The sequence below is a fragment of the Asterias amurensis genome, chromosome 20, assembly GCF_032118995.1.
Source record: "Asterias amurensis chromosome 20, ASM3211899v1".
Taxonomy (NCBI): domain Eukaryota; kingdom Metazoa; phylum Echinodermata; class Asteroidea; order Forcipulatida; family Asteriidae; genus Asterias; species Asterias amurensis.
Genome location: NC_092667.1, coordinates 2,387,048 through 2,410,685, shown reverse-complemented (window position 1 = coordinate 2,410,685; position 23,638 = coordinate 2,387,048). Strand labels below are relative to the sequence as shown.

Below are 23,638 nucleotides of genomic sequence, written 5' to 3'. Positions count from 1 at the left end.
CAAATGAGAAGACTGGTCTTTGACAATTACCAATAGTGTCCACTGTCTTTAAATCTACTCTAAGTTTATTTCCTCCGATTGGCACAGATTTCAAACGGCAGAGGGGATAAACTGATGCCTCCAACACCCTGGAATGAGATGGGCGGGGCCCCTTCAGGCTTACTGAGGTTGAATCCATGAAGAAAATGAGTAAAGAAAAGGAAGAGCTCCATCTTGGCGAGTTGTTCTCCTAGGCATGCACGTCTTCCTGTATAATCATATAGAAATAAAGGAGAATTCAGAAAAGTCGTTTGGGAAAAATGCACAAAATGAATAAAAACAAATTCTCTCAAAACGTGGCCCTTATTAATTTGTTAAACTGTGTCGATTACATGTGAGTACACGGGCACACCTCTAAAACAAACACGTTATATTTTTATTTATTTTCAAAACATGACCTCTGTAAGCCTGGTTTATACCTTCTGCGGATGTGAATACGATACAAATTTTGTCGCCACAAATTAGCAACGAATTGTTTGCATCAGTTGACTTAAAACTCTTGCGAAACTTTCACCACAAAAACAGGGCGTTGATGTATTGCACTCGCATTCGCATTAAGTATGAACCAGGCTTAATTTACTGATTTGTCCACTGGTTAGTTGTACGGTGAGTTTATTTAGTACTAAAGGAATTGAAGGGATGTACTTTTCCAAAAACAATAAAAGAATCAATGTGTGGTGAAGAGGTTTGCAACTAGTGGTTTAAACCCGCTGAGGCCTGGTTCTTGATAATTTTATCGAGACGAAGTGGAGGTAAATTATGATTTCTTTCAACACAACACCCCTCCAGCTGTGAAATGGTAAGGCCCTCGGGTAAACAACTCCTTATAAGGAGATTGCTGTGCGCATCGCGTGATGTGGCACAACTGTTCCAGCCGTTGCTCTCGACCAATATTTTACTGGTGTTATATCGTCCGTTCAAACAACCCCACATGATGCTCTCCCGACCAATCAGAATGGATAAACTGTCTTCGGTATTTATGAATAATGTATCAGATACTTCTGTAAGCCCATTCAACCACAAAATGTATTCTCACCTGTCCCATAAGGTATTAACTTTTCAGACTTCTTCACGCTCTGATCAGTTTCATCAAAGAATCTTTCAGGGATAAACTTGTCGGGTTCTGGCCACAACTCTTGATCCATCCCAAGCGCCCATAAGTTTGGCAAAATGATGGTTCCTTTTGGGATATTATACCCTCTAAAAGTCACGTCGCTTGACGCCTCATGCGGCACACCTAATGGGATGATATTGCTGATGCGTTGAATCTCATGCAGCGATGCTTCCGTGTAAGGAAGCTTCGCTCGGTCGGATAAACGAGGAAGGCAATCACGACCAACTTCTCTATCAATCTCGCCCTGTATCTTCCTTTGAATCTCTGGAAATTCTATCATGTATAGAAGAGCCCATCGTAGCGTGGTAGAAGAAGTCTCCGAACCAGCGGAGAATAAATCCGCCGTGGTGCCAAGGAGATCATTGACGGTCACTGTAGAATCCTCGGCTCTCCTCTCCTCCTCCAAGATCACATCCATAAAGTCCCGAATAATCTCAGGGTTGAAGGTCTTGCGATGTTCTTCCAGAACACTCCTGCTGAAATCATTGACGTGTCGAGTGTTGTCCAGACATTCTTTAACCATAGGGAGGAATGAAGCTAATAGGTGTGAGTAAGGCATGAAGAGTATCGCACCCGTTGCTCCTCCCATCAGTTCAGTGTTCCTGTAGATAGCTCTTTGAAGCTCAATGAATATGGAATCTGTGTAGTCATAGCGTGATCCAAACACTACAGAGCAAATCACGTTAGAAATTCCACTGGATAAGATTTGAGATGGATTGAAAGGTCTGCCGTTGTATGTTCTTATTTCATCTAACATGAAACCTGCCTCTGTGGTAATCCGGTCTTCAAAGACTGGTTTACCAACTCCAAAGTCTCTCATGAAGTTGAGAGTTAATTTCCTCTGGGCTCTCCATAGCTCCCCAGAGGCACCTACAACTCCTGTAAAAAATATCAACATTTATTAGATCATTATCATACATTTGTTTGATAAATACAAGGACACAATGTAATAGTTTGAGAAAAACCTTTGCATGCTCCATCAAGTACATGAAAAGTTTGACCTGTGAAACAGTTAGGAGCGACTGGAGCGCTAGAATTCAGAATTCAGTAATTTGGAACGACTCTGGAGTGCCTTGGTTTCAGACGTCGATCTTGTCATGAGCCAAACCTAATGTAAATGCTTTTATAAGTTCGCCTGTCTAAAACCAACATTTATTTGGGTCGACCTTGAGTCGCTCCTAATCAATTTGGTTCGCTACGACTCTGGCGCGTCTCTGAAACGGGTGTAAGTTCTTTACCTATGCCTCCTTGCAGCACCTGTTCAAATACTGACAGTGATGGGCGACCATTTAAGTCTGGATGATTGAGTGCATCTCGAATCACATCATATCCATGTAGGACAACAACCCTATTGCCAGCAACTAAGTTGACCATTAATACTGGTCCATGTTTCTCCGATAACCTGTCAAAACAAAATTTTCAGATTGTTCATCAATCATTGAAAGACACTATTCAAGTTAAAGACAATGGCCACTATTGGTAATTGCCAAAATCCAGTCTTCTCACTTGGTGTATCTCAACATATGCATAAAATAACAAACCTGTAAAAGTTTTAGCTCAATTGGTCGTCTCAGTTGCAAGATAACTATGAAAGAAAAAAACACCCTTGTCAAACGAAGTTGTGTGCTTTCAGATGCTTGATTTCAAAGACCTCGAATTCTAAACTTGAGGTCTCGAAATCAAATTCGTTGAAAATAACTTCTTTCTCGAAAACTACGTCACTTCAGAGGGAGCCATTTCTCACGATGTTTTATCCTATCAACCTCTCCCCATTACAAGTTAGGTTTTATGCCAATAGTTATTTTGAGTAATCACCAATAGTGTCCACTGCCTTTAAGCTTGGCCAGGGGCAGTTCTCAAACCTGGGCATGGGCTCCATCTCCATGCACCGTCTGATGTTCGAACCACCACCACAGCGTGCACAATACATGCTGCTCCAAAAAGTTCAGGCCTTGGGGCCGTGCTGGGTTTCAACTGCGTATGCAGCGCAAAGAGCCCTTTTAATACGGAGTGAAAAATAACCTCTCTCTTAAGAGGGAGCAGTTGCCCACAATGTTTTATACTATCAACAGCTCTCCATTGCTCGTTACCAGGTAAGTTTTTATGCTTAAAATTGTTTTCAGTAATTACCAAACGGATAACCAATAGTGTCCAGTTCCTTTAAAGACTGCAGCAGGCAATTCTAATGTCAGGTACCTTTGAAATATTTGATGTGGCGCTCCTGTGTTTCTGAGAGAGAGTAGAGTAGGAAGACTACCGACGACTGGCAATGAGCGCGGTCCAGGAGGCAAGGCAATGTGGCGTCGCATATACCACCTCAGGATTAAAAATACAGTTATGCTTATCAAGATGGTGGACGGCACATCTACAGGAATACTCCAACACAGACCCATCATTTATCTAAGCAGTGCAGAAATACAAAAATTAATAATATTAATATTCAGAATTATTTATAGGCAGGAAATATAAAATAAATATAAAATTCTATCTCAAAAACTACCTTCTTAAAGTTCTACATACAATACAAAGCCAACACTGCCCTAACTAACTGCCTATCCTTGCTCTACCATTGTCTATGTTGGTGAGATAGAACTTTGGGTTGACACAGCACACAGTAGTGAGTTACTCCTAGCATGCCTAGAACCTAGCCTAGAACTATGCGGTTTCGTTTCTCTATCGTCTTACAGTACGGGAGACGATAGCGGAACGAAACCGCATAGTTATACGAGTAACAGTGAGTTAGCCCCATCAAAAGTGCCAATACGCTGGACTCCCTCCGCTTCCTTCTTGCAGAGGGAGCCCAAGGTAGGAATAGGGGCGGTACTTCAGTTCACCGGAAGTATTATACCCCAAGTCTAAAAACTGATGCCCGATGCGATGGCAGAAAGTTACGTCACGTTTAGCCAAAATAAACTCACCGTCTTTGGATTATTTATCAACCAGTCAATGCAGATTATTTTAATTGATGATGACTGTCCACTGGATTCAAGAAGTATAGGATTTGCTTTGGTGCATGCATGGAGGTAGATACATGAGTTAGAGTTAACCATCTGCTGAAAACAACAACACCACCGGTCTTTGTTTACAATACCGTGTGAATTTGACAACACGTGTCGAAGGGGCGCCCTCAAGTGTCAATTTCCCCCAAATAAAAACGCACCACACCCACACGCTGGTCCCCTGTTTATATCCGACATGTATTGTACCGGTAATAGCTTTTTAGAACCAGCGATTTCATTAGACACAATGATTTCATTGGATAAACCTGCAGTGACGTAAGCTTTGCATGTCTGTATTTTGATTGGTCCGAGGTGATGTGGGTCAGCTGACCAACACCACATTGGGCCAATCAAAACACTTCATTTCGGTCGTCTGCTTCTTCTTTGTGCGCTGTGTATCATAATTATGTGCAGTACTTGTAATTGTACTTACATGTGTTTGTTGGTTATTCAATATTCACACGTATGTAGGATTTATAGGATGTCACGTGCCCTTTCACTCTCTTGAGGGCGCTTTGAAATGTTTTTGACAAAAGCACATGTGGGGCGCCCGATATGGCACAAATTTCTGCAAATTCTGACGGACATCCCGTTCTTTGCACAACACAGCCTAAACCATGGAGGAGAAACATGTAAGTAGGCCCTAACTCTGTTTATTTTATCTGGCAGCAATTCTTGTTTTCCGATTGGAAAAGTGAAACACAGTGCCTGGACTCGTGTACTGTATCCTGTAGTTTAGGTCTCTGATTTTGTAAACAGTATACTCTGCTCGTCTTCGAAGGCGTTGACGTTTTATTTTCACTTACAATTAGTTGTTTTTCCTTCACATAAAATTGCGCCACCCGCGCCCGAGCTATTCTCTATTCTCGTAGTCTCTTTGTTGGGTGCTGTCACTGTATGTGTGCACACTCTCTGCATCGGACCTACGTACAGTCAGGTTACGACGGTGCAGGAGATTCTGAACCCCCCCCCCCCCCGGAGATTGTTTTGTAAGGACAAGCCGCTACAAGCTACCTGTAGCTTTGGGCGTTGCCTCCAGTCCCTCCACGAGCTTTGGTCGGCTAGTTTTTTCTTTTCCTGTCTTGTACATATACATGTATGCATTACATTGTAGTTCTGTAATTTAAATGTTTTTGTGGAAAAATAATAATGTGAATAAAATTGACAAAATCCTGTGCCCCCCCCCCCCCCCCCCCGTTGCGAACTGTGTACAAACTTCTTCTGATAGCGCCCTCTTTTGAATCATCCTCAGAATTACAGCCTTCAGTTCAGCAAGACATCTGCCCTTACTCTATGAGCAAGGCTACTGAACTGTATGACTTTTAAGAAGTGTGGTGTGTGTGGTGTGTGGTTACGCAGGACGGTCGAAGTGGGATAACTTTGATGTCAAACCAATACCATACCACACCCTCATGCGTTTCAGATCAATAATGCACTGTTCACAGAAAATCGTTTTCTGGACTGATGAAGTTCTAGGGTGATTTTCTTTCCGTCCGGTTTCTACCTCCATTGTATGGTGGCCCTGAAGGGACATCGCATATCGCAAACGTGTGCGCATACGTATGCAATGTCGTGAAACAATTCGCAAATATGTGCGCACACGAATGCAATGTCGTGAAACAATTCGCGAATATGTGCGCATACGTATGCAATGTCATGAAACAATTCGCAAATATGTGCGCACACGTATGCAATGTCGTGAAACAATTCGCGAATATGTGCGCACACGTATGCAATGTCGTGAAACAATTCGCGAATATGTGCGCACACGTCTGCGAATATTATTTGCGATGTCGTGAATTTTATTGCATACCATGTTGCATACCTTTGAATAAAATGTCTAATGATCTGGGGGGTTTCTTTCCAACAGTGAGATAAGCGGTAGTCATTGCAGCAGTAATCTTTGTTGTGAGGCGTGTGGTCGTCCTTGGCCTGGTGCCAAGTTCCTGGGTATACACATGCTTTACAGAGGGAGCCCGCTGTAGCGCCACAGTACTCCCTAGATCGGTAACAAATTATCTACAACTATGACATCATCCTAATGGTATGCAACATGGTATGCAATAAAATTCACGACATTGCAAAACAAATCGCACTCGTGTGCGCACATATTCACGATTTGGTTCACGAAATTGCATACGTGTGCGCACATATTCACGATTTGGTTCACGAGATTGCATACGTGTGCGCACATATTCGCGATTTGTTTCACGACATTGCATACGTGTGCGCACATATTCGCGAATTGTTTCACGACATTGCATACGTGTGCGCACATATTCGCGAATTGTTTCACGATATTGTATACGTGTGCGCATATATTCGCGATTTGTTTCACGACATTGCATACGTGTGCGCACACGTTTGCGTTATGCGATGTCCCTTCGGGGCCACCATAACTAATGGACTCCGTTGTCGATGGTTTGTGTCAGTGACAAAAGGTTTCCATAGGGGGATGGGTGTTTTGGGTGCAGATAGGCCATGCTGTTATCTATCCATGTATATACTGGAAGGGGGACTAAAGGTAGCAGCAGACTTCCATTGTACTTCCATTGTTTTCGGAAATAGTATCTGAATGCTAAAAACTACAAGGCAATGAATTGTACAATGGTGGTAGAAATTGTACCATAAAGCATTCCTAATAAATCTCATATTATTAGTAGGATTTGAAACTTTGCATGGTGGAGATAAGATATAGAAGAGTTTGCGGTAACACCATGTAATAACAATCTCTAAATGAGTTGGGGTGGTTCTGAAAAGAACCGTTGGGTTAACTCGACGTTTCGATCAGTATGCTCTGATCGTCTTCTGGAGAATGCTGGACTCTGATGCTGCATGCTGCTTAAGTACTAGGCGGTGGATCAGCGGTGATGCACGAAGGCGGGAAATGTAGGCGGGAAGTGAACTCGATGATGCGTGGTGAAACCTGTTGTGGAGCCTTGGGGGTTGTGTGGGGGGTGTGTGCTCACTGAACCGTGTCAGTAGGAACAAGCACAGGGGACAGTGAGGGTGTGGGGCCTAGGTGACTGAGGGTAGAGATGACCCAAAGCAGTCTAATAGTTGGGGCCTAGGGTGTGACCGTGGATATAGAAGATCCATTGGTCTCATCTCATATTATTGTTTGTTTGTTTTCATACGATCCAGTCCTTTCATGTCTTTATTGTAATCCGTTAATCTCTGGATTATCCCTTCTTGAATTCTTGAATTAATATCAACTACGAGAACGGACTTGAATAACTCTACAGAATAATATTAGTAACGCGAAAATTTTCGAATAAATTTGTTGGCCTCGACAACGAGTAATGTCTTACTCAACTCACTTTGGCCATTGGTTCAGCAGGCAGACTATTGTATAGTTACTGCACCCGAACGTATTAACAATAGGGTGTTATGCAACAACCAGACCTATTCAGTTTAGGAACACTACGCATATTTACCGCCCCTATTATGTTAAATTTGCATCGGAGATAAAGAATATTCATTTTGGTTATTACCCGTGTGCACCGATGTGTGCTTAGCACTGTATACTCGGTACTTCGGAGCAGCTAATTTCTGAAGCTATTATTTTTCAGTCTGAGTGTCAGACTATTTCTACCACCACCACACAACAGGAGTACAATGATATTGTTAGGAGCTGTGTTCAGTTCTGGCCAAAGATTGGTTCTGGCTGAAACACGTGTGGACACGATAGCCCCAGGCTGAGTCGCAGCCAATCGCGCGCATCTTTGGTATCACCGACGATGATAACTTCGTACCTAGGCCTTTTTCGCGCCTCTCACAACCAATCAAGGCCATACTTACCGTGGAATTCTGCGTAAGCTTACATTGTACATCCTATAGAATAGTGTAATTCACTCGGCTCGGTGGTAAGCACAGTATTCAGCGGTAAGCAGAGCCATGAAATTGGACCCTGGTTAGCTGAGGATTATAACCCCCTCACACACACATCAGTCGATCTCTATGAATGAGTGGACGATAAATATAATATTGACTTGATTGTTGAGTGAACCATTTTAACGTGTCTGTTGATGTGGTAAGCAACTATTGGACTAGGAAGCATGGATCTAGCTTTCGTTATTTGTTGTGCTGCTGCAGTGCTCGCGTTCATCTTTTTTGTCAAGAAATCTCTCCAAGGCGCCCCGCCGAACTATCCGCCTATTCCAAATCTTCTGCCTGTTTTATGGGATCGCTGGTATCATGGAGTTGACATCGGAGACAAACCTCACGAAATCTTCCACTGGTAAGACAATTAATTGGTTATACTTATTCCTCTTAAATTATTTATTTATTATTTATTTCAAAATCTTTATTATACAGGATACAAATATCAGCCACAACGACTGTTTTACATAAAGGTCCTGTGTCATCAAATTGAGAATAAGGAAAGACATTTCTTAAAAATTAATATGCTTTCATTCAGAGTAAAAATATTTAACAGGTTTTAAAGATAAACAAAAAGAGGATTAAAATTAACGTAACGATTGATCTGTTTGTATGTATTTTTTTTAAACCACCAATAGACGATGCATTCTGGGTTTTAATAGCAGATAGCTTGTTCCATAAATAGCAGCATTAGAATAAATAAAATATTGCTTATATACATTGTAAATGATTTTGTAGAATATACTATCAATGTAATGTAGCAATAGTTGAGTGGGTATATCATTATTGGTTTATAACAAAAACATTCAGTCTTGGCAGCCAGAGGCTGAACTGCGTTTGAAATTACAGAATATAAGAAAATATATATACTATTTTTAAAATTACAGAACAAAAATAAGAAATATAAAAATACTTATTTATATAATAAATATAGTGATGGGAGAGGGTTTAGTGCCTTTCAGGCTGGATACTCCACGGAGGCAACGAAGGCAATTGCCTCCATGCCCCCTGGGCTTGGCCTTGGTGCCCTTAAACTGTTGCAGAATTTTACAATTTCTTCATAAGGGAGCTCTTTATCAAATATAAAGAGTTTGGTTTGCCCTTTCAGAAACGACGCCTACAGTTCTTGCCTAGAGTGTCATGGCCGAGTGGTTAAGAGCATCGAATTCAAGTTCTGGTGCGTTTTCACCGGAGTGTGGGTTCGAATCCCGGTCGTGACACTTGTGTCGTTGAGCAAGATACTTTACTATAATTGCTTCTCTTCACCCAGGGGAATAAATGGGTACCTGCGAGGGTAGAGGTTGATATTGTGAATGAAAAAGCCTTTGGAGCGATATAAACTGTTGCCCAGGGAGCTGAGAAACATTAAAAAGGGATGTTATTGGCCCTATGACCGGGGCACTGATGTAAAGCGCTTAGAGAATTAAGTGTTAGTTATTAGGCGCTATATAAATCGAAAGTTATTATTATTATTTTTTCGATTTAATGATAATCACGTTTTCGTGCAAGCATGACTTGTCTTGTCATCATCAGATTAAAAGTATGAATATTAATTTCTTCTATAATTAACGTATGGCACTACTTTTGCAATTTAAACAATATTATCAATTGATACATCAATCTGCTGAACAACTTGTAAGCTTTTTTATTTATAATCTTCTGTGTCCCCCAAATGTAAAATGGTTGTCGCATGATTATCTGACCATGGTCAGTGTAGCCCTTATCAGGATCAGCTCACGCCCTTATCAGGGTCAGCTCACGCAATGGTGTGAGGGATTGCCAAAATACACATCAAGGATAAAGATCTCAATAAGCCTTTTTGAGACACACTGCTACAACACTATGAAGTTTTTGTAATGTTGTGTGTTTACACCGAAACATAAACAGTGCACTCTTATTGCCTCAACCATACCTCAAAAGGCTTATTTTATCAATTATTAACTGGCACAACATTGCTGTCATCCAAGTTCGCATTTGATGTGTACCACCAGAACTAAAGCATTTTAGGCAGGGAGGAAAAAACAAACAAACAAAAATCAAACAAACAAACCGGAGACTAAAATGTACTCTACAGAATGCACATCGAAGAGGCATTGTTGATGGGGCAATTACTTAGCTAAACACTTTTAGTCTGAATCAAGTTTCTCATACAATTTGCTCTCATTTTCTATTTTTTCATTGATGGTGGATATATTCTATGTTATTAATTTATTTTCTATTTTATTGTTCAATATTATCAATTGATTGATCGATAATTTTATTTATTTATTTAACTATTTCTTTCTTTTCTGATTTATTTATTTACTTTTTTTTATATTTTTGTTAAACCTATTTATTAACTTATTTGAAATATGTAAGCATCAGTGGCCAATGTAGACAAATTATAAAATCATTTAGTTATTTTATTTTTGCACATTTGTAGGTTTTACCCCAAGCTTGGTCCAATATACATGATAAACGGCATTGTGTTGAAAATCTTTGTCATTCACGGTGCTGAACTTATAAGGGAAGCCTTCCACAACAGGCTGCTTTGTGACCGGCCTTCGGTGAAGATCGTACGGCATACAGTGGATGGAGAAGGTAAGGTTTTAAAGGCTGTGGACACTATTGGTAATTGCCAAAGACCAGTCTTCTTACTTGGTATATCTCAACATATGCATAACATAACAAACCTGTGAAAATTTGAGCTCAATTGGTCATCGGAGTTGCGAGATAATAATGAAAGAAAAAACACCCTTGTCACACAAAGTTGTGTGCGTTTAGATGGTTGATTTCGAGACCTCAAGTTCTCAATCTGAGGTCTCGAAATCAAATTCGTGGAAATTACTTCTTTCTCGAAAACTATGGCACTTCAGAGGGAGCCGTTTCTCACAATGTTTTATACCATCAACCTCTCCCCATTACTCGTCACCAAGAAAGGTTTTATGCTAATAATTATTTTGAGTAATTACCAATAGTGTCCACTGTCTTTAAATCAAATACCCATCATTTTAAAGGCTTACTTGGTAACGAGTAATGGAGAGCTGTTAATTAAGTATAAAACATTGTGAGAAACGGCTCCCTCTGAAGTGACGTTTATAGTTTTCGAGAAAGAAGTAATTTTGTCACGAATTTGATTTCATCTGAAAGCACACAACTTCGTGATAAGGGTGTTTTTCTTCCATTATTAGGCCTATCTCGCAACTTTGACGACAACATTTTCACAGGTTTGTTATTTTGTGCGTATGATGAGATACACCAAGTTAGAAGACTGGTCTTTGACAATTACCGAAGGTGGTCTTTAAACGTATGTTTTAGAGGGCCTACACAGCTCTTGATTTCGCGTTATCAAGCATTCCCAAGTTTTTATGCTGACATTATTTTTTTTGAGTAATTACCAAAATGTGTCCTGTGCATTTAAAACGATCGGTTCTAGGCGCTCGTATTTACCCGTCCAAACTCGAGACTTGAATTAATCCTGGCATTTCGTGAAATCGGCTGGACTACTTGGAAAGAACTTTAATTTACTGGGGATTCTCTTATTGTGACATGTTTCAGGAGTAGCTTTCTCATCCGGCGATGCGTGGAAAGCCCAGAGAAGGATCGCAATTACCTTCATGAAGGATTTCGGCTTGAATAGGACAGACTACGGGGACGTGATTGGGATCGAGGCCGAGTGCCTTGTGGCTGAGATGAAGAAACAAGAAGGAGAAGCCTTCGACCCGTACATCCTTCTGGCCAACGCCGTGTCAAATATCATCTGCAAGGCGGTGTACGGCAAGAGGTACGACTATGACGACCCGAACTTTAAGCGACTACTCCGGTCCATCTCCCGTAACATCCAACTGATCGGGGGGATGACGGGGTTCCTGCAGATCCTCCCCGGGGCACATTGGTTCGCACGGTTCCTCCCGCCTGTGCGAGAACTTGGAAAGAATCTTCAACTTATCGGTGAATTTACCGCGGAGATTGTGAAAGAGCACCAGAAGGATTTCGATGGGGAGCACCCGCGGGATTTCATCGATGTGTACCTTAAAGAAATGGCGGCTGCGACGGGTGATGAGAGGTCTAACATCAGGTTGAATGACATGTACGCAACGGTGGGGGATCTGTTTATTGCTGGGACTGAAGCAACGTCTACGACAGTTCGTTGGGGGATGCTGTACATGATGGCAAACCCAGAGATACAGCAAAAGGTAAGACGCAGTTTCACGGAAACAGTTGCTTATAGCGCGCTTTTCCTGCAAGGTATGTGGGACTACATTTGAGTTATGAGACCTACTCCTTCAGCACCATGGAATGGTCTACAAGTTGTGCAATATAAAGACAATCAAACCAGAAGCACCGGGGAGAACCCCTTCTCTTTTTGATAAGTATACTGGGTTCTTTTACGTGCGTGTGTCAATCAATCTTGATTGAACAAAATCAATACATACATAATATCAATAGGCAAAGGATAAACACACGGAACCAACAGCTTTACGTCTCATCCGAAGCATCATGGTTAAGTGTCTTGCTTAAGGACACAGGTATCACTACTGGAACTCGAACCCACACTCTGCTGATCAGAAACACAAGGGCTTGATTCCGGTGCTCTAAGACACGCACACGGTAACAATTAAAGGGATATTGTCAGCTTGTTAAAAAGTCTCTAATGCTTTAGAGATGAAGCATAAATAATGTCAGAATTGATTACACTTATTTATTCAATTCAAAAATGGGCTCCAAGGTCAAAATGAGTTCTGTGATACACTTCATTTTCCAATAGATAGAGTCCACTGTGAAAGTGGGTAAGCTACAAGTTACTACCTCGCGTTAAAATGATGTAAAACATAATCATTAGGGTCTGTTTGATACTCTTTCGGAGCGAAACAAGTGAAAAGCTCAATTGTCTTTTAACAAAAAATTAATTTGACGGGTATAAACAGTGGCATTTTAACCACTATAATGTGACTCGGGTAACCTTTTCAACCCATTTCATAAGGACTCTATTGGAAAATGAGTGGATCACTATCAACAAATATGAATTGAATGCAAAAAGTGTCACGGTACCACTATTCAGATGTTTCAGTTGCCTTTGGTTTGGTCATTCTAACCTTGGTGATGTTTGTCTTACTATGTAGATACAGCATGAGATGGATAGAGTAGTTGGCAGAGACCGTGAGCCCCGCATGTCCGATTCCGTCAACTTACCCTACACCCAGGCCTGCATCAGCGAAATCTTCCGCCTTGGCAATGTTGTACCACTTGGAGCACCACACAGGGCGTCACAAGACACCGTGCTCGGGGGATACCATGTCCCTAAAGGTAGCATCGTGTTTGCTAACATCGGGGCCATAGGTCTCGACCCTGAGAAATTTTCGGAGCCAGAAAGATTCAACCCGGAAAGATTCTTGGACGAGGGTGGGAAGGTCATTAAAGGGGAGGGCTTGATACCGTTCTCTACAGGTAAGAATAACATTTCAATATTGACCCAACCGTATTTTAATTGGGAAAAAATGACTTTAAAGGCACTGTACACGTTTGGAAATTACTCAAAATACATATTAGCATAAAAACCTACTTGGTTGAGCAACGGAGAGATGTTGATAGTATAAGACATTGTGAAAAACGACTCCCTCTGAAGTAACGTAGTTTTTGAGAAAGATGTAATTTCTCATCAAAATAATAAAAGTCTTCTGGCCAGAAGACTTTTATTCCGATCTGAAAGCACACTAACTTGTACAACAAGGGTGTTTTTTTCTTTCATCATTTTCTTGCAACTTCAACTACCAAATAAGCCCAAATTTTCACAGGCTTACAAGTTTGTTTTTTTTCTTTCATCATTTTCTTGCAACTTCAACTACCAAATAAGCCCAAATGTTCACACAGGCTTACAAGGGTGTTTTTTCTTTCATCATTTTCTTGCAACTTCAACTACCAATTGAGCCCAAATTTTCACAGGCTTACAAGTTTTTTTTCTTTCATCATTTTCTTGCAACTTCAACTACCAATTGAGCCCAAATTTTCACAGGCTTACAAGTTTTTTTTTCTTTCATCAGTTTCTTGCAACTTCAACTACCAATTGAGCCCAAATTTTCACAGGCTTACTAGGGTGTTTTTTTCTTTCATCATTTTCTTGCAACTTCAACTACCAATCGAGCCCAAATTTTCACAGGCTTGTATCCATATGTTGGGATACACCATATAGTATGGTATAGTTGTTAGTATAATACGTCATGTATTTTGACCCCAAAAGGCATTGGATATTAGGCCTATTGGTTGTAAGTATATAAAAAACTTACTTGGTAACGAGCAATGGAGAGCTGTTGATAGTATACAACATTGAGAGAAACGGCTCCCTCTGGAGTAACCTATAGTTTGGGAAAAGAGGTTAATTTAAAATACTTAATGCCTTTTCATCTGAAAGCCAAATTTGTGCAAGAAAGGATTTTACGTTCATTATTCTCTTGCAACTTCGATGACCAATTTAGTACAAATTTTCACTGATTTGTTACTATGCATATACTATTCACAAACTCTTGATTTTGGCGCTCTACAAATGACCTTTGATTGATTGATTGATTGATTGATTGATTGATTGATTGATATAAAATGTTGGGATACACCAACAAGTTCGAATGTTCTTGACAATAATGACGTACATAGGCTTGTTACTTTACGGAGGCGATTGCCTTCATGCCACCCCCGGTCACTGCCTTGATGCAAATGAAATGCCCCAGTATAAATTTACAATTTCCCCATTAGGGTGCCCTTTACCAAGGAGAAAATGCCTTGTACCCCTGCCCTTTAAAACACTGGACCCTATTGGTAATTGTCTAAGACCAGCCTTCTCAACATATGCATCAAATAAAAAAAACTGTGAAAATTTGAGCTCAATATTGGTCGTCGAAGTTGCGAGATAATACTGAAAGAAAAACACCCTTGTCACACGAATGGGTTTGCTTTCAGATGCTTGATTTCGAGACCTCATTTGAAATCCAATTCTGAGGTCTCAAAATCAAATTCGTGAACACCTACTTCTTTCTCGAAAACCACGTCACTTCAGAGGGAGCCGTTTCTCACAAACATTTTATACTATCAACCACTCCCCATTACCCATCTTTGATGTTGTAAAACAATGGGAAGTGCACGCGCTGCGCACGACTCTCAACCAATGAAAGACATTCACGCGTGCACGTTTCATCAAAGATGGCGGACAATGCAAGGGGTCTATTGTGATTTAGCCTGACAAAATGATGAATATTAATATTTAGATTCACGTTATTGTGCACCCTTTCAGGTCACCGGATGTGCATTGGGGAGCAAATGTCCAAGACAGAAATGTTTGTCTTCTTCACTCGCCTCATCCATCGATTCACCTTCAAGAAACCAGAGGATTCGCCACCAATCTCCTTCAAGGCAGTGGCTGGGGTCACACTCTCGCCTCTCCCATTTAAAATATGTGCCATTCCTCGTGACAACTGAACTGCCAGTACACCACAGAGAAATGGCAACAACAACCGGAGTCAGTGACGAGCGACTGTGCATTGGTTTCTAAGAAACTCTATCATATTATTTACAAATTTATTACTTCCAATTCTTGCATTTTGTTGGAATTGTGGATAATTTTGGAGAGGGTTACTTATTTTAAGTTTTCTATTTTACATAAACCAACAGTGTCAGTACAACCGTGGAGGAAGGACAACAACCAGAAATGGTGATACAAATACACTGCACATTACTTTCCAAGAAACATTAACTTAATTTATTTACAAATCGAGTTCACTACTTCTTCCAGTTCTTGCATTATGTTGGAACTTTAGGAAGGGTAACTTATTTTCAATTTTCTATTGTACATAAACCAACAGTGTGTAAAGTAAGTTTGAAATGTCAGTGCAACCATGGAGGAAGGACATTATCAATAGCCGGAGTCAGTGCTACAAATACGAGAGACTGTTCTTTGGTTTCGATTATCACAATTTATTTACCAAATTATCGAGTTTATTACTTACAGCCTTGAGAAGGGTAACTTATTTTCAAATTTCTATACACCAACTAATAGTGTTCTTACTTGGTGTGTCTCAACATTATGCATAAAAATAACAAACCTGTGAAAATTTGAGCTCAATTGGTCGTCGAAGTTGCGAGATAATAATGAAAGAAAAAACACCCTTGCCACACGAAGTTGTGTGCTTTCAGATGCTTGATTTCGAGATCTCGAAATCAAATTCGTGGAGAATTACTTCTTTCTTGAAAACTACGTTACTTCAGAAGGAGCCATTTCTCACAATGTTTTATACTATCAACACATCTCCATTGCTTGTTACCAAGTAAGGTTTTAATTTTTATGCTAATATTTATTTTGAGTAATTCCCAATAGTGTCCACTGCATGAATGGATACTTAAACAATTACTATTCTGAACAATCATGTGGGTATTGCGTTAAAGCCCGTGTACCCTTTCGGTACAGAAAAAAACAAAAAAGTTCACAGATTTACATATAACTTACAGGGTTTACAGAAGGTAATGGTGAAAGACTTCTCTTGAAATATTAGTCCATGAAATGCTTTATTTTTTGAGAAAACGGTAAAACAATATAAATTCTCGTTGACGAGAATTACGGATTTGTTATAAACACATGTCATGACACGGCGAAACGCGCGAAAACAGGAGTGGGTTTTCCCGTTATTTTCTCCCGACTCCGATGTCCGATTGAGCCTAAATTTCCACAGGATTGTTATTTTATATATAAGTTGTGATACACGAAGTGTGGGACTTGGACAATACTGTTTACCGAAAGTGTATAATGGCTTTAACTCGCCAGGAACCGTAGATACTGGCATTCTATTGGCAGACTTACAGCCAATCAGATGAATAAGCAATGTATTGAATATTCATAACTCTTTCCGCAATCACATTCCTCCATCCGGTAATTGCTTATGTGGTCATGATTAGAATGATATGGGGCGAGGGTGGCGTGATGTTGAATGATAAAAGTCAGGGCATGGTCATTGGGCGCCATAGTACTGTCAGCCTGGCTTTGGTGGTTCACATCACGTCTATGACTATATCTACATTTTGGAAGTTTAATTTGTTATTTTAATTTTAACCAGTTTATATGTACTAAGAAGGAGTTACACCGCCCGCCCTGTGTATGATGTGTGTTTCCCACTTTCCACATGTCTATTTATAAGAGCCATCTGGAGAATGTCGAGGGTTTGAATCCCACCCAACCAACCAAATAAACATTAAACAAGTGCTATTCACAAGGCATCAATTTAACTGGGGTCCCTTGCTTAATTTTACCATGGTTGTAAATTGAAGCAATGTTTGACAAGATTTTTGCAAGAAAACTTGGACAATAGAAAAAAATTGTTGTCCTTTCACAGGTGGTACATTTTGTAAAATTTGACAACCTTAGCAAGGTACCCTTGTTTACGTGTGAAAAGGGCTTAACAAACAAGAAGTGCTGTTGAGGATAGTCAGAGGTTAACTTTGGGCCAGGACATGAACCCCTACTCGTTTTGAATGAAGATGTATTTATGCTGTGTTATTTACCTGTAAAAGTTTCAGCTTAAAGGAACACGTTGCCTTGGATCGGTCGAGTTGGTCTTTGAAAAGCGTTTGTAACCGTTTTTTATAAAATGCATATGGGTAGAAAGATGTTGTAAAAGTAGAATACAATGATCCACACAAACATGCCTCGAAATTGCATGGTTTTTCTTTTACCTCGTCGACTAACACGTCGGCCATTTATGGGGGTCAAAATTTTGACTCCCATAAATGGCCGACCATGTTAGTTCGCACAGTAGAAGGAAAACCACGCAATTTCGAGGCAAACTTGTGTGGATCATTGTATTCTACTTTTAAAACATCTTTCCAACCATATGCATTTTATAAAAAACGGTTACAAACTCTTTTGTTTTGACCAACTCGTCCGATCCAAGGCAACGTGTTCCTTTAATTAGTCATCAAGTTGTTGAGAAAAAGTGAAAATCACACAGAGCAACGTTTTCAGGAGAGTCGCGTAAATCCATTGTACATGCTGATACAAAATGTTCGTGAAATTATTAAATGTTCTTTATCCCCGATGCAAATTTAACATTTATTATATCGTTGCGGTACCCGCTGCCAAAAACATAGGATTCGAACTGCCTCTAGCTACCGGGCAATCTCGGTAGTCTAGTTGGTAGGACACTGCTCTAGATTGCAAGGGTCGTGGGTTCGAATCCCACCCGAGTAATAAGCCTGTGAATTTGTTCACAGGACTCTTATGGGGAAAACCAAAATTAATATTCTTTATCCCCGATGCAAATTTAACATCTATTAATTAGTTCGTGAAATTGTTTAACTCATTTCTCAAAAACAGCACATCAGCAAGTAATGTTTTAAGGGAAGCTTTCTAACATCATTATCTTCAAACCGTGCAAGTTGAATGAAGTTTAAGTTTAATGTAAATTGGACGTATAAGTTGTGTTCATTGTGTCTGAACTAACGAGACAGCCTGACCCGCAAGTTGCCTGTTGTATCCGTTAGTGATCGTCCCCGAGGACATGGGACCTTGGGCTGTCAGTAAACACATTATAAGATCTTCTTATTTAAACATAACCAACGAAAGTTGCGGGTTAGAAGTTTAAACAATGTGCAAGTGTTAGCCCGCAGGTGCAAGGGCATGTTACACCTCGGGTTCAAACCAAACGAGCTCACATGACGACTGGTATAGAAGAGAGTGAAAAAACAGCTACACATCATGAAAATATATCTAGTCACTTTATGTACAACTTGTGCGCGTCTGATTTATACATCAAAGTGAATTTGCAAAAACAGTCATCAGCACATAAAATTTAACTCAAAGCAAGCTGGGGTTGAAATGGAAGTGGCGGTTCACAACCAAACGAGCTCACATGACGACTGGTATAGAAGAGGGTGAAAAAACAGCTACACATCATGAAAATATATCTAGTCACTTTATGTAACTTGTGCGCGTCTGATTTATACATCAAAGTGAATTTGCAAAAACAGTCATCAGCACATAAAATTTAACCCAAGCTGGGGTTGAAATAGAAGTCACTCGAATTCATTGTACATTTGTATTGGTTTCTCGCAACCGAACCTCAATGTATAAAAACAGCCTTGTTCAGCGTGGGGTTGCATACTGAAATAATTTGGATGGTGCTGTTAAATCTGCAACCACTCTACCTGTATTTTTAAAGAAATCTAAAACAATTACTACTCAGTGCATATTCATTATAACTATTTAGTTAATGACTTTAATAGCACGAGTCAATTTAATGATGGCTAGCTTTTGTGTATATTATTATTGTTGGTACACCTACATGTGTTCTTCTGTCCATTGTCCCTTGTCTTTGTTTGTCCTATGTTCATGTTACCGTACCTTGGCAGTACCAAATGTTTGTCTGTCCAGAGGTTAGGGAACAAAAGTATCTCGCTTAACCTTATACCTTAATGTTGTTTTTAAATTGCTGCTTATTAACCATTGTGTATCTAATATATCATACCCCATATATTGCTTTTGAAATTTCGACATAAATGTGCGTTATTGTATTATTGTATTGTGACAGCATTGACAAATAAAAAACTGAATGAATTGAACATGACCAATAGTATGATGGTACATGCATGTTATCAAAACATTAGTTGATTTTGTCTCGACTTGGTGACCCTGTTCTTTTGTATTAGAAACCGGTAGAGGGCGCTATACATGGACTGTTTTGGAGGCCGCGCAAGGACTAGGCAAGTCTACACATCTGGATCGTTGATCCATACATCTGGATCGTTGATCCAGATGTTTGCTGAGATACAGATATCTCTTCTTCAATAATTCGTGTTGCGGACAGTAATTCGTGTAAAAGGCGACAGCTCAACAAAACCGAAATAATATCACTTACGGATATTTAACCAAAATCCATAAAAAGTTAAATGAAAACAACAAGAACAGTTGGTCGGAATGCTGTGTTTCAAATGATAATTATTCCCCTTTATTCAGTTTAATATCAATTTCAGAAATGAACTAACTACATCAGAGATAGAGGCTTATGTTTTATCATCCAAACATATTTTAATAAACGTTTTTTTTTATGCTACAATTGCTTTTATTTTAATTATAAAAAACACTATAAATTATGAAATAATTCTTGTAATCAACATTTATTTTAGGCAGTATTTTACATTTGCATCCTCTGACAAATGAAGCAGCTAGTCTGTTGCCGCCACTTGAGAACAACAATGAAAAGAAAAAGCAAGTAGCCAAAAATAGTAATCTGGAGGCAACCATCTGAAAGAGTAAACCTATACAAAATCTGATATGATAAATGTTGATATCTGAAACAAAAAGTCGCGAAAACAAAAAGTCGCATCCCCTTAAGGTGATCCCCTGGCTGCCGCTTCCCAGGTTGTATCTTAATTTGGGTGTGATCCCTGGCTACACGGCAGTTAACGGTTGTATGGCTTCTGACTAGCACCCCCGAACAAAGATATTGACAAAATAGGGACACGGCCAATATAGGGCTAGATAGCTCAGTTGGTAGAGCGCTGGCACGTTAATCCGGAGGTCGTTGGTTCGAATCCCACTCTAGTCAATTCTTTGTTCAACCCCAAAAATCATTCCTATAAAAAATCATCAAAAATTACAATGAGATTATACTTAAGCAGCACCTCTTAGTAATAAATTGATAAAATTTAATTTGAGTTAACCTCCACCTGTGACGTCATGCAATTCTTCCAGCGCTCCATTATTTTGATTAAATGGCGGGATGGCCAACTTTATCAGGCCATGTGTGCAAAATAATGGAGCACTGGAACAATATAGCATGACGTCACATTTGGAGGTTAAGTCACATAATGCCCTTGGTGTACGCGCCATTCGTGGGATGGGAATATTGACCCCAGGCTTGGCCCTCGGCCATTCCTACCCACGAATGGCGCGCACCTCTAGCATTATCTCAAAGGTACTTTGTCAAAACATAATAATTAAGGTTCTACATATCAGCAACTGTAAACGAAATGTTCAGTTTATCTGTCGTAGACGAGTTCTCTCTGAGACCACACGTGATTACGTCACCACTGGACACCGGTCCGACGCCAGAGGGTGTCCCAGTCAGTATAAGGTCCCCTTCTTGAAGTGTGATGTACTTGCTGATGTAACTCAGCAAAATGGGGATAGTAAAGATCATGTCTTTGGTGTTACCGTCCTGTCGCGTCTCACCATTGACTTTCAGCCAAAGCTGGAGATTTTGAGGGTCAGGGATTTTCTCCTTGGCGAGAAAACCACTCACGGGGCAAGAGGTGTCGAACATCTTCGCTAATGTCCACGGTGCTCCTTTTTTCTTGATGGCGTCCTGAAAGTCCCTGGCCGTCATGTCAAGGGCGAGGGCGTAACCGCCCACATGGTCCATTGCCGAGGACTCGGGGATGTTGCTACCAGGTTGCGATATGACCACACCCAGTTCAACTTCATGGTGAAGATTTTTACATCCAGGCGGGGCCTGTTGATAGACAGTGATGCAACATTTAGAAAAAGATAAATATCTCATCTTTGCTTGATTGAACAAAAACACACTCCCAAGACTGATCCTGTGATCTATAGAATATGATTTCTGTTTAATGCTTTGTTTGGTTCAATATCACCATGTATTTAAGTGTTGCATCCGTTTGATGCTTTAACTGTCTACTTGTTCTTACTTTAATAGGAGTGCCTTCTGTGATGAAAGCTGTCGTTGGCTTCAGGAAGATGAGCGGTTCTGCGGGCAGAGGGTTTCCTAGCTCTGAGGCATGGGCCCTGTAAGAGAATACAAGACAACAACTTAAATTGGACCCTGTCATCAAGATATAATGGTACGTGATTAAATTGGTAATTACTCCCCTTACTCAAAATAACTGTTGGCAAAAAAGTGCTGGTTGATAGTATAAAGCATTGTGAGAAACGGCTCCCTCTGAAGTAATGTAGTTTTTGAGAAAGAGGTTATTTCTTATACTGACATTAAGACTTCAGACCTGCAAAGCCTTTTATAAGGCATCTGAAAGCACACAAATGTGTGCAACAAGCAAGGGTGTTTTTTTAATTTTATTACTCTCTTGCAACTGTGATGACCAATTGAGTCCAAATTAATCTTTACAATCACTGGAGTTGAAAGTAAACTCTTACTGTGTTTTTTAGATAACCAAGTATCTACTTCTAGAAACTATAATAAGGCTCCTCACGGGGAAGCCTTATAGTTTCTAAAAGTAACCAAGTATCCATCCAGCACTGAGGAGTATTAAAGGCAGTGGACACTATTGGTAATTACTCAAAATAATTATAGCATAAAAACTTTCTTGGTGACGGGGAGAGGTTGATGGTATAAAACATTGTGAGAAATGGCTCCCTCTGAAGTGCCATAGTTTTCGAGAAAGAAGTAATTTTCCATGAATTTGATTTCGAGACCTCAAACTTCAGGTCTCAAAATCAACTATCTAAACGCACACATCTTCGTGTGACAAGGGTGTGTTTTTCTTTCATTATTATCTCGCAAGTTCGATGACCAATTGAGCTCAAATTTTCACAGGTTTGTTATTTTATGCATATGATGAGATACACCAACTGTGAAGGCTAGTCTTTGACAATTTCCAATAGTGTCCACTGCCTTTAAGTACTACTTAAAGTACATGCAATTAAATAAGTAACTTACTACTAAAGTACTATATACTATTGTAAATAAAAAAATGGGTGGGGCACCAGTCAATGTTAACAAAAACTTTATTATGATGAATTTTGGCTGGCATTGGCAACCAGTTTCTGCCAAGTAATATTTTGTGTTGCTTAGCAAGTTTTTGTGCTTACAATTTGGTTGACTTGTGCTCACGCGACGTGTGATCATGGGACATGCACGCAGGAAGGAAATGGTGTCATGCAACAGAGACTGGCGCCCCTGTGTGTACTGTGTAAGAAAAAGGTCATGTGAATCGAATGATCATCATGGACTCTCAACAACGTATTAAAATGAACGTAGTCTGGACTGGTTTGCATGCATGAGGGAAAAAAGCGGTGGTAAATGCATTTGATCAGATAATGGAAGCAACATCCAATCTTTAAAGTAATAGATAGTAACGAATAAATCTGTTTCTTACGCGTAATTTCGACCAACGCAGACAATCTTGCGACCAGTTTCCACGAAACGAGATAAATTGGAAGTCGCCATGTTGATCAAAACAACGCCCCCTTTTGTTGCCATCCTGTACAGGTTCGTCAGAGGGCGCCCTACGGAAAACTGTCTGTATGCCGCCACTTTTTTAAGGAATATCTCTTTAATTATTAAATTGGCTAGGCCTACTATATTTCATAATGAATGGAAAAGTGGTCGCAGGGTGCGCCAGAGCCTTATAAAAATCCGACTTTGGTTGGGGCGCGCCAAGCATGCAGTAGATGCCCGCGCACACGTAGAAGCCAGTGCTAATTTGCTAAAATATTCAAAAATTAATCTCAACAAGTGCTGATGTAAGTCTTTAATCTCTTAAAAATAAATAATATATATATTTTTTTATTCAGACAAAGTACAACTAACTTCAGATTTCTTTACATTTTTTTGGGCAGGTCAGCCGTTTGGCATCTTGTCTTGTCTTGTCTTGTCTTGTCTTGACGGCACAA

The 23,638-nt window shown here is 40.0% G+C and overlaps 3 protein-coding genes across 4 annotated transcripts; 1 reads left to right on the top strand and 2 right to left on the bottom strand.

Moving 5' to 3' along the window:
• Positions 1-51: 51 nt before the first annotated feature.
• Positions 52-4,231, bottom strand: LOC139952243 (cytochrome P450 2J6-like). The gene is made up of 5 exons (XM_071951315.1): positions 4,072-4,231; positions 3,350-3,553; positions 2,392-2,555; positions 1,076-2,032; positions 52-247 (listed from the first exon to the last, which is right to left on the bottom strand). The coding sequence occupies exons 2-5, from the start codon at positions 3,547-3,549 to the stop codon at positions 66-68; spliced, it is 1,503 nt and encodes a 500-aa protein (XP_071807416.1). The 5' UTR covers positions 3,550-3,553; positions 4,072-4,231; the 3' UTR covers positions 52-65.
• A 3,478-nt stretch (positions 4,232-7,709) lies between these two features.
• On the top strand, positions 7,710-17,644 carry LOC139952240 (cytochrome P450 2J2-like). 2 transcript variants are annotated; one of them, XM_071951311.1, is made up of 5 exons: positions 7,710-8,392; positions 10,457-10,614; positions 11,572-12,209; positions 13,143-13,461; positions 15,296-17,644. In XM_071951311.1, exons 1-5 carry the CDS (start codon positions 8,211-8,213, stop codon positions 15,478-15,480), a joined length of 1,482 nt encoding a protein of 493 aa, XP_071807412.1. In that variant the 5' UTR covers positions 7,710-8,210; the 3' UTR covers positions 15,481-17,644. The 2 variants fall into 2 exon arrangements, with proteins under 2 accessions (XP_071807412.1, XP_071807411.1); XM_071951310.1 differs by having other exon boundaries at positions 13,137-13,461.
• Positions 17,645-19,993: 2,349 nt separating this feature from the next.
• On the bottom strand, positions 19,994-23,208 carry LOC139952302 (oxaloacetate tautomerase FAHD1, mitochondrial-like). The gene is made up of 3 exons (XM_071951390.1): positions 23,122-23,208; positions 21,697-21,793; positions 19,994-21,500 (listed from the first exon to the last, which is right to left on the bottom strand). Exons 1-3 carry the CDS (start codon positions 23,190-23,192, stop codon positions 20,994-20,996), a joined length of 675 nt encoding a protein of 224 aa, XP_071807491.1. The 5' UTR covers positions 23,193-23,208; the 3' UTR covers positions 19,994-20,993.
• Between the last annotated feature and the right edge of the window lie 430 nt (positions 23,209-23,638).

Excerpts from the sequence above, each read along its gene's own strand:
- LOC139952302 (XM_071951390.1), bottom strand. The coding sequence starts at position 23,192 with ATGGCGACTTCCAATTTATCTCGTTTCGTGGAAACTGGTCGCAAGATT. Across the intron at positions 21,794-23,121 it reads TGCGTTGGTCGAAATTACGC|GGCCCATGCCTCAGAGCTAG; the intron begins GTAAGAAACAGA and ends ATTCTCTTACAG. Across the intron at positions 21,501-21,696 it reads CAGAAGGCACTCCTATTAAA|GCCCCGCCTGGATGTAAAAA; the intron begins GTAAGAACAAGT and ends GTCTATCAACAG.
- LOC139952243 (XM_071951315.1), bottom strand. The coding sequence starts at position 3,549 with ATGATGGGTCTGTGTTGGAGTATTCCTGTAGATGTGCCGTCCACCATC. Across the intron at positions 2,556-3,349 it reads CCACATCAAATATTTCAAAG|GTTATCGGAGAAACATGGAC; the intron begins GTACCTGACATT and ends TTGTTTTGACAG. Across the intron at positions 2,033-2,391 it reads GGTGCTGCAAGGAGGCATAG|GAGTTGTAGGTGCCTCTGGG; the intron begins GTAAAGAACTTA and ends TATTTTTTACAG.
- LOC139952240 (XM_071951310.1), top strand. The coding sequence starts at position 8,211 with ATGGATCTAGCTTTCGTTATTTGTTGTGCTGCTGCAGTGCTCGCGTTC. Across the intron at positions 12,210-13,136 it reads ACCCAGAGATACAGCAAAAG|ATACAGCATGAGATGGATAG; the intron begins GTAAGACGCAGT and ends CTTACTATGTAG. Across the intron at positions 13,462-15,295 it reads CTTGATACCGTTCTCTACAG|GTCACCGGATGTGCATTGGG; the intron begins GTAAGAATAACA and ends GCACCCTTTCAG.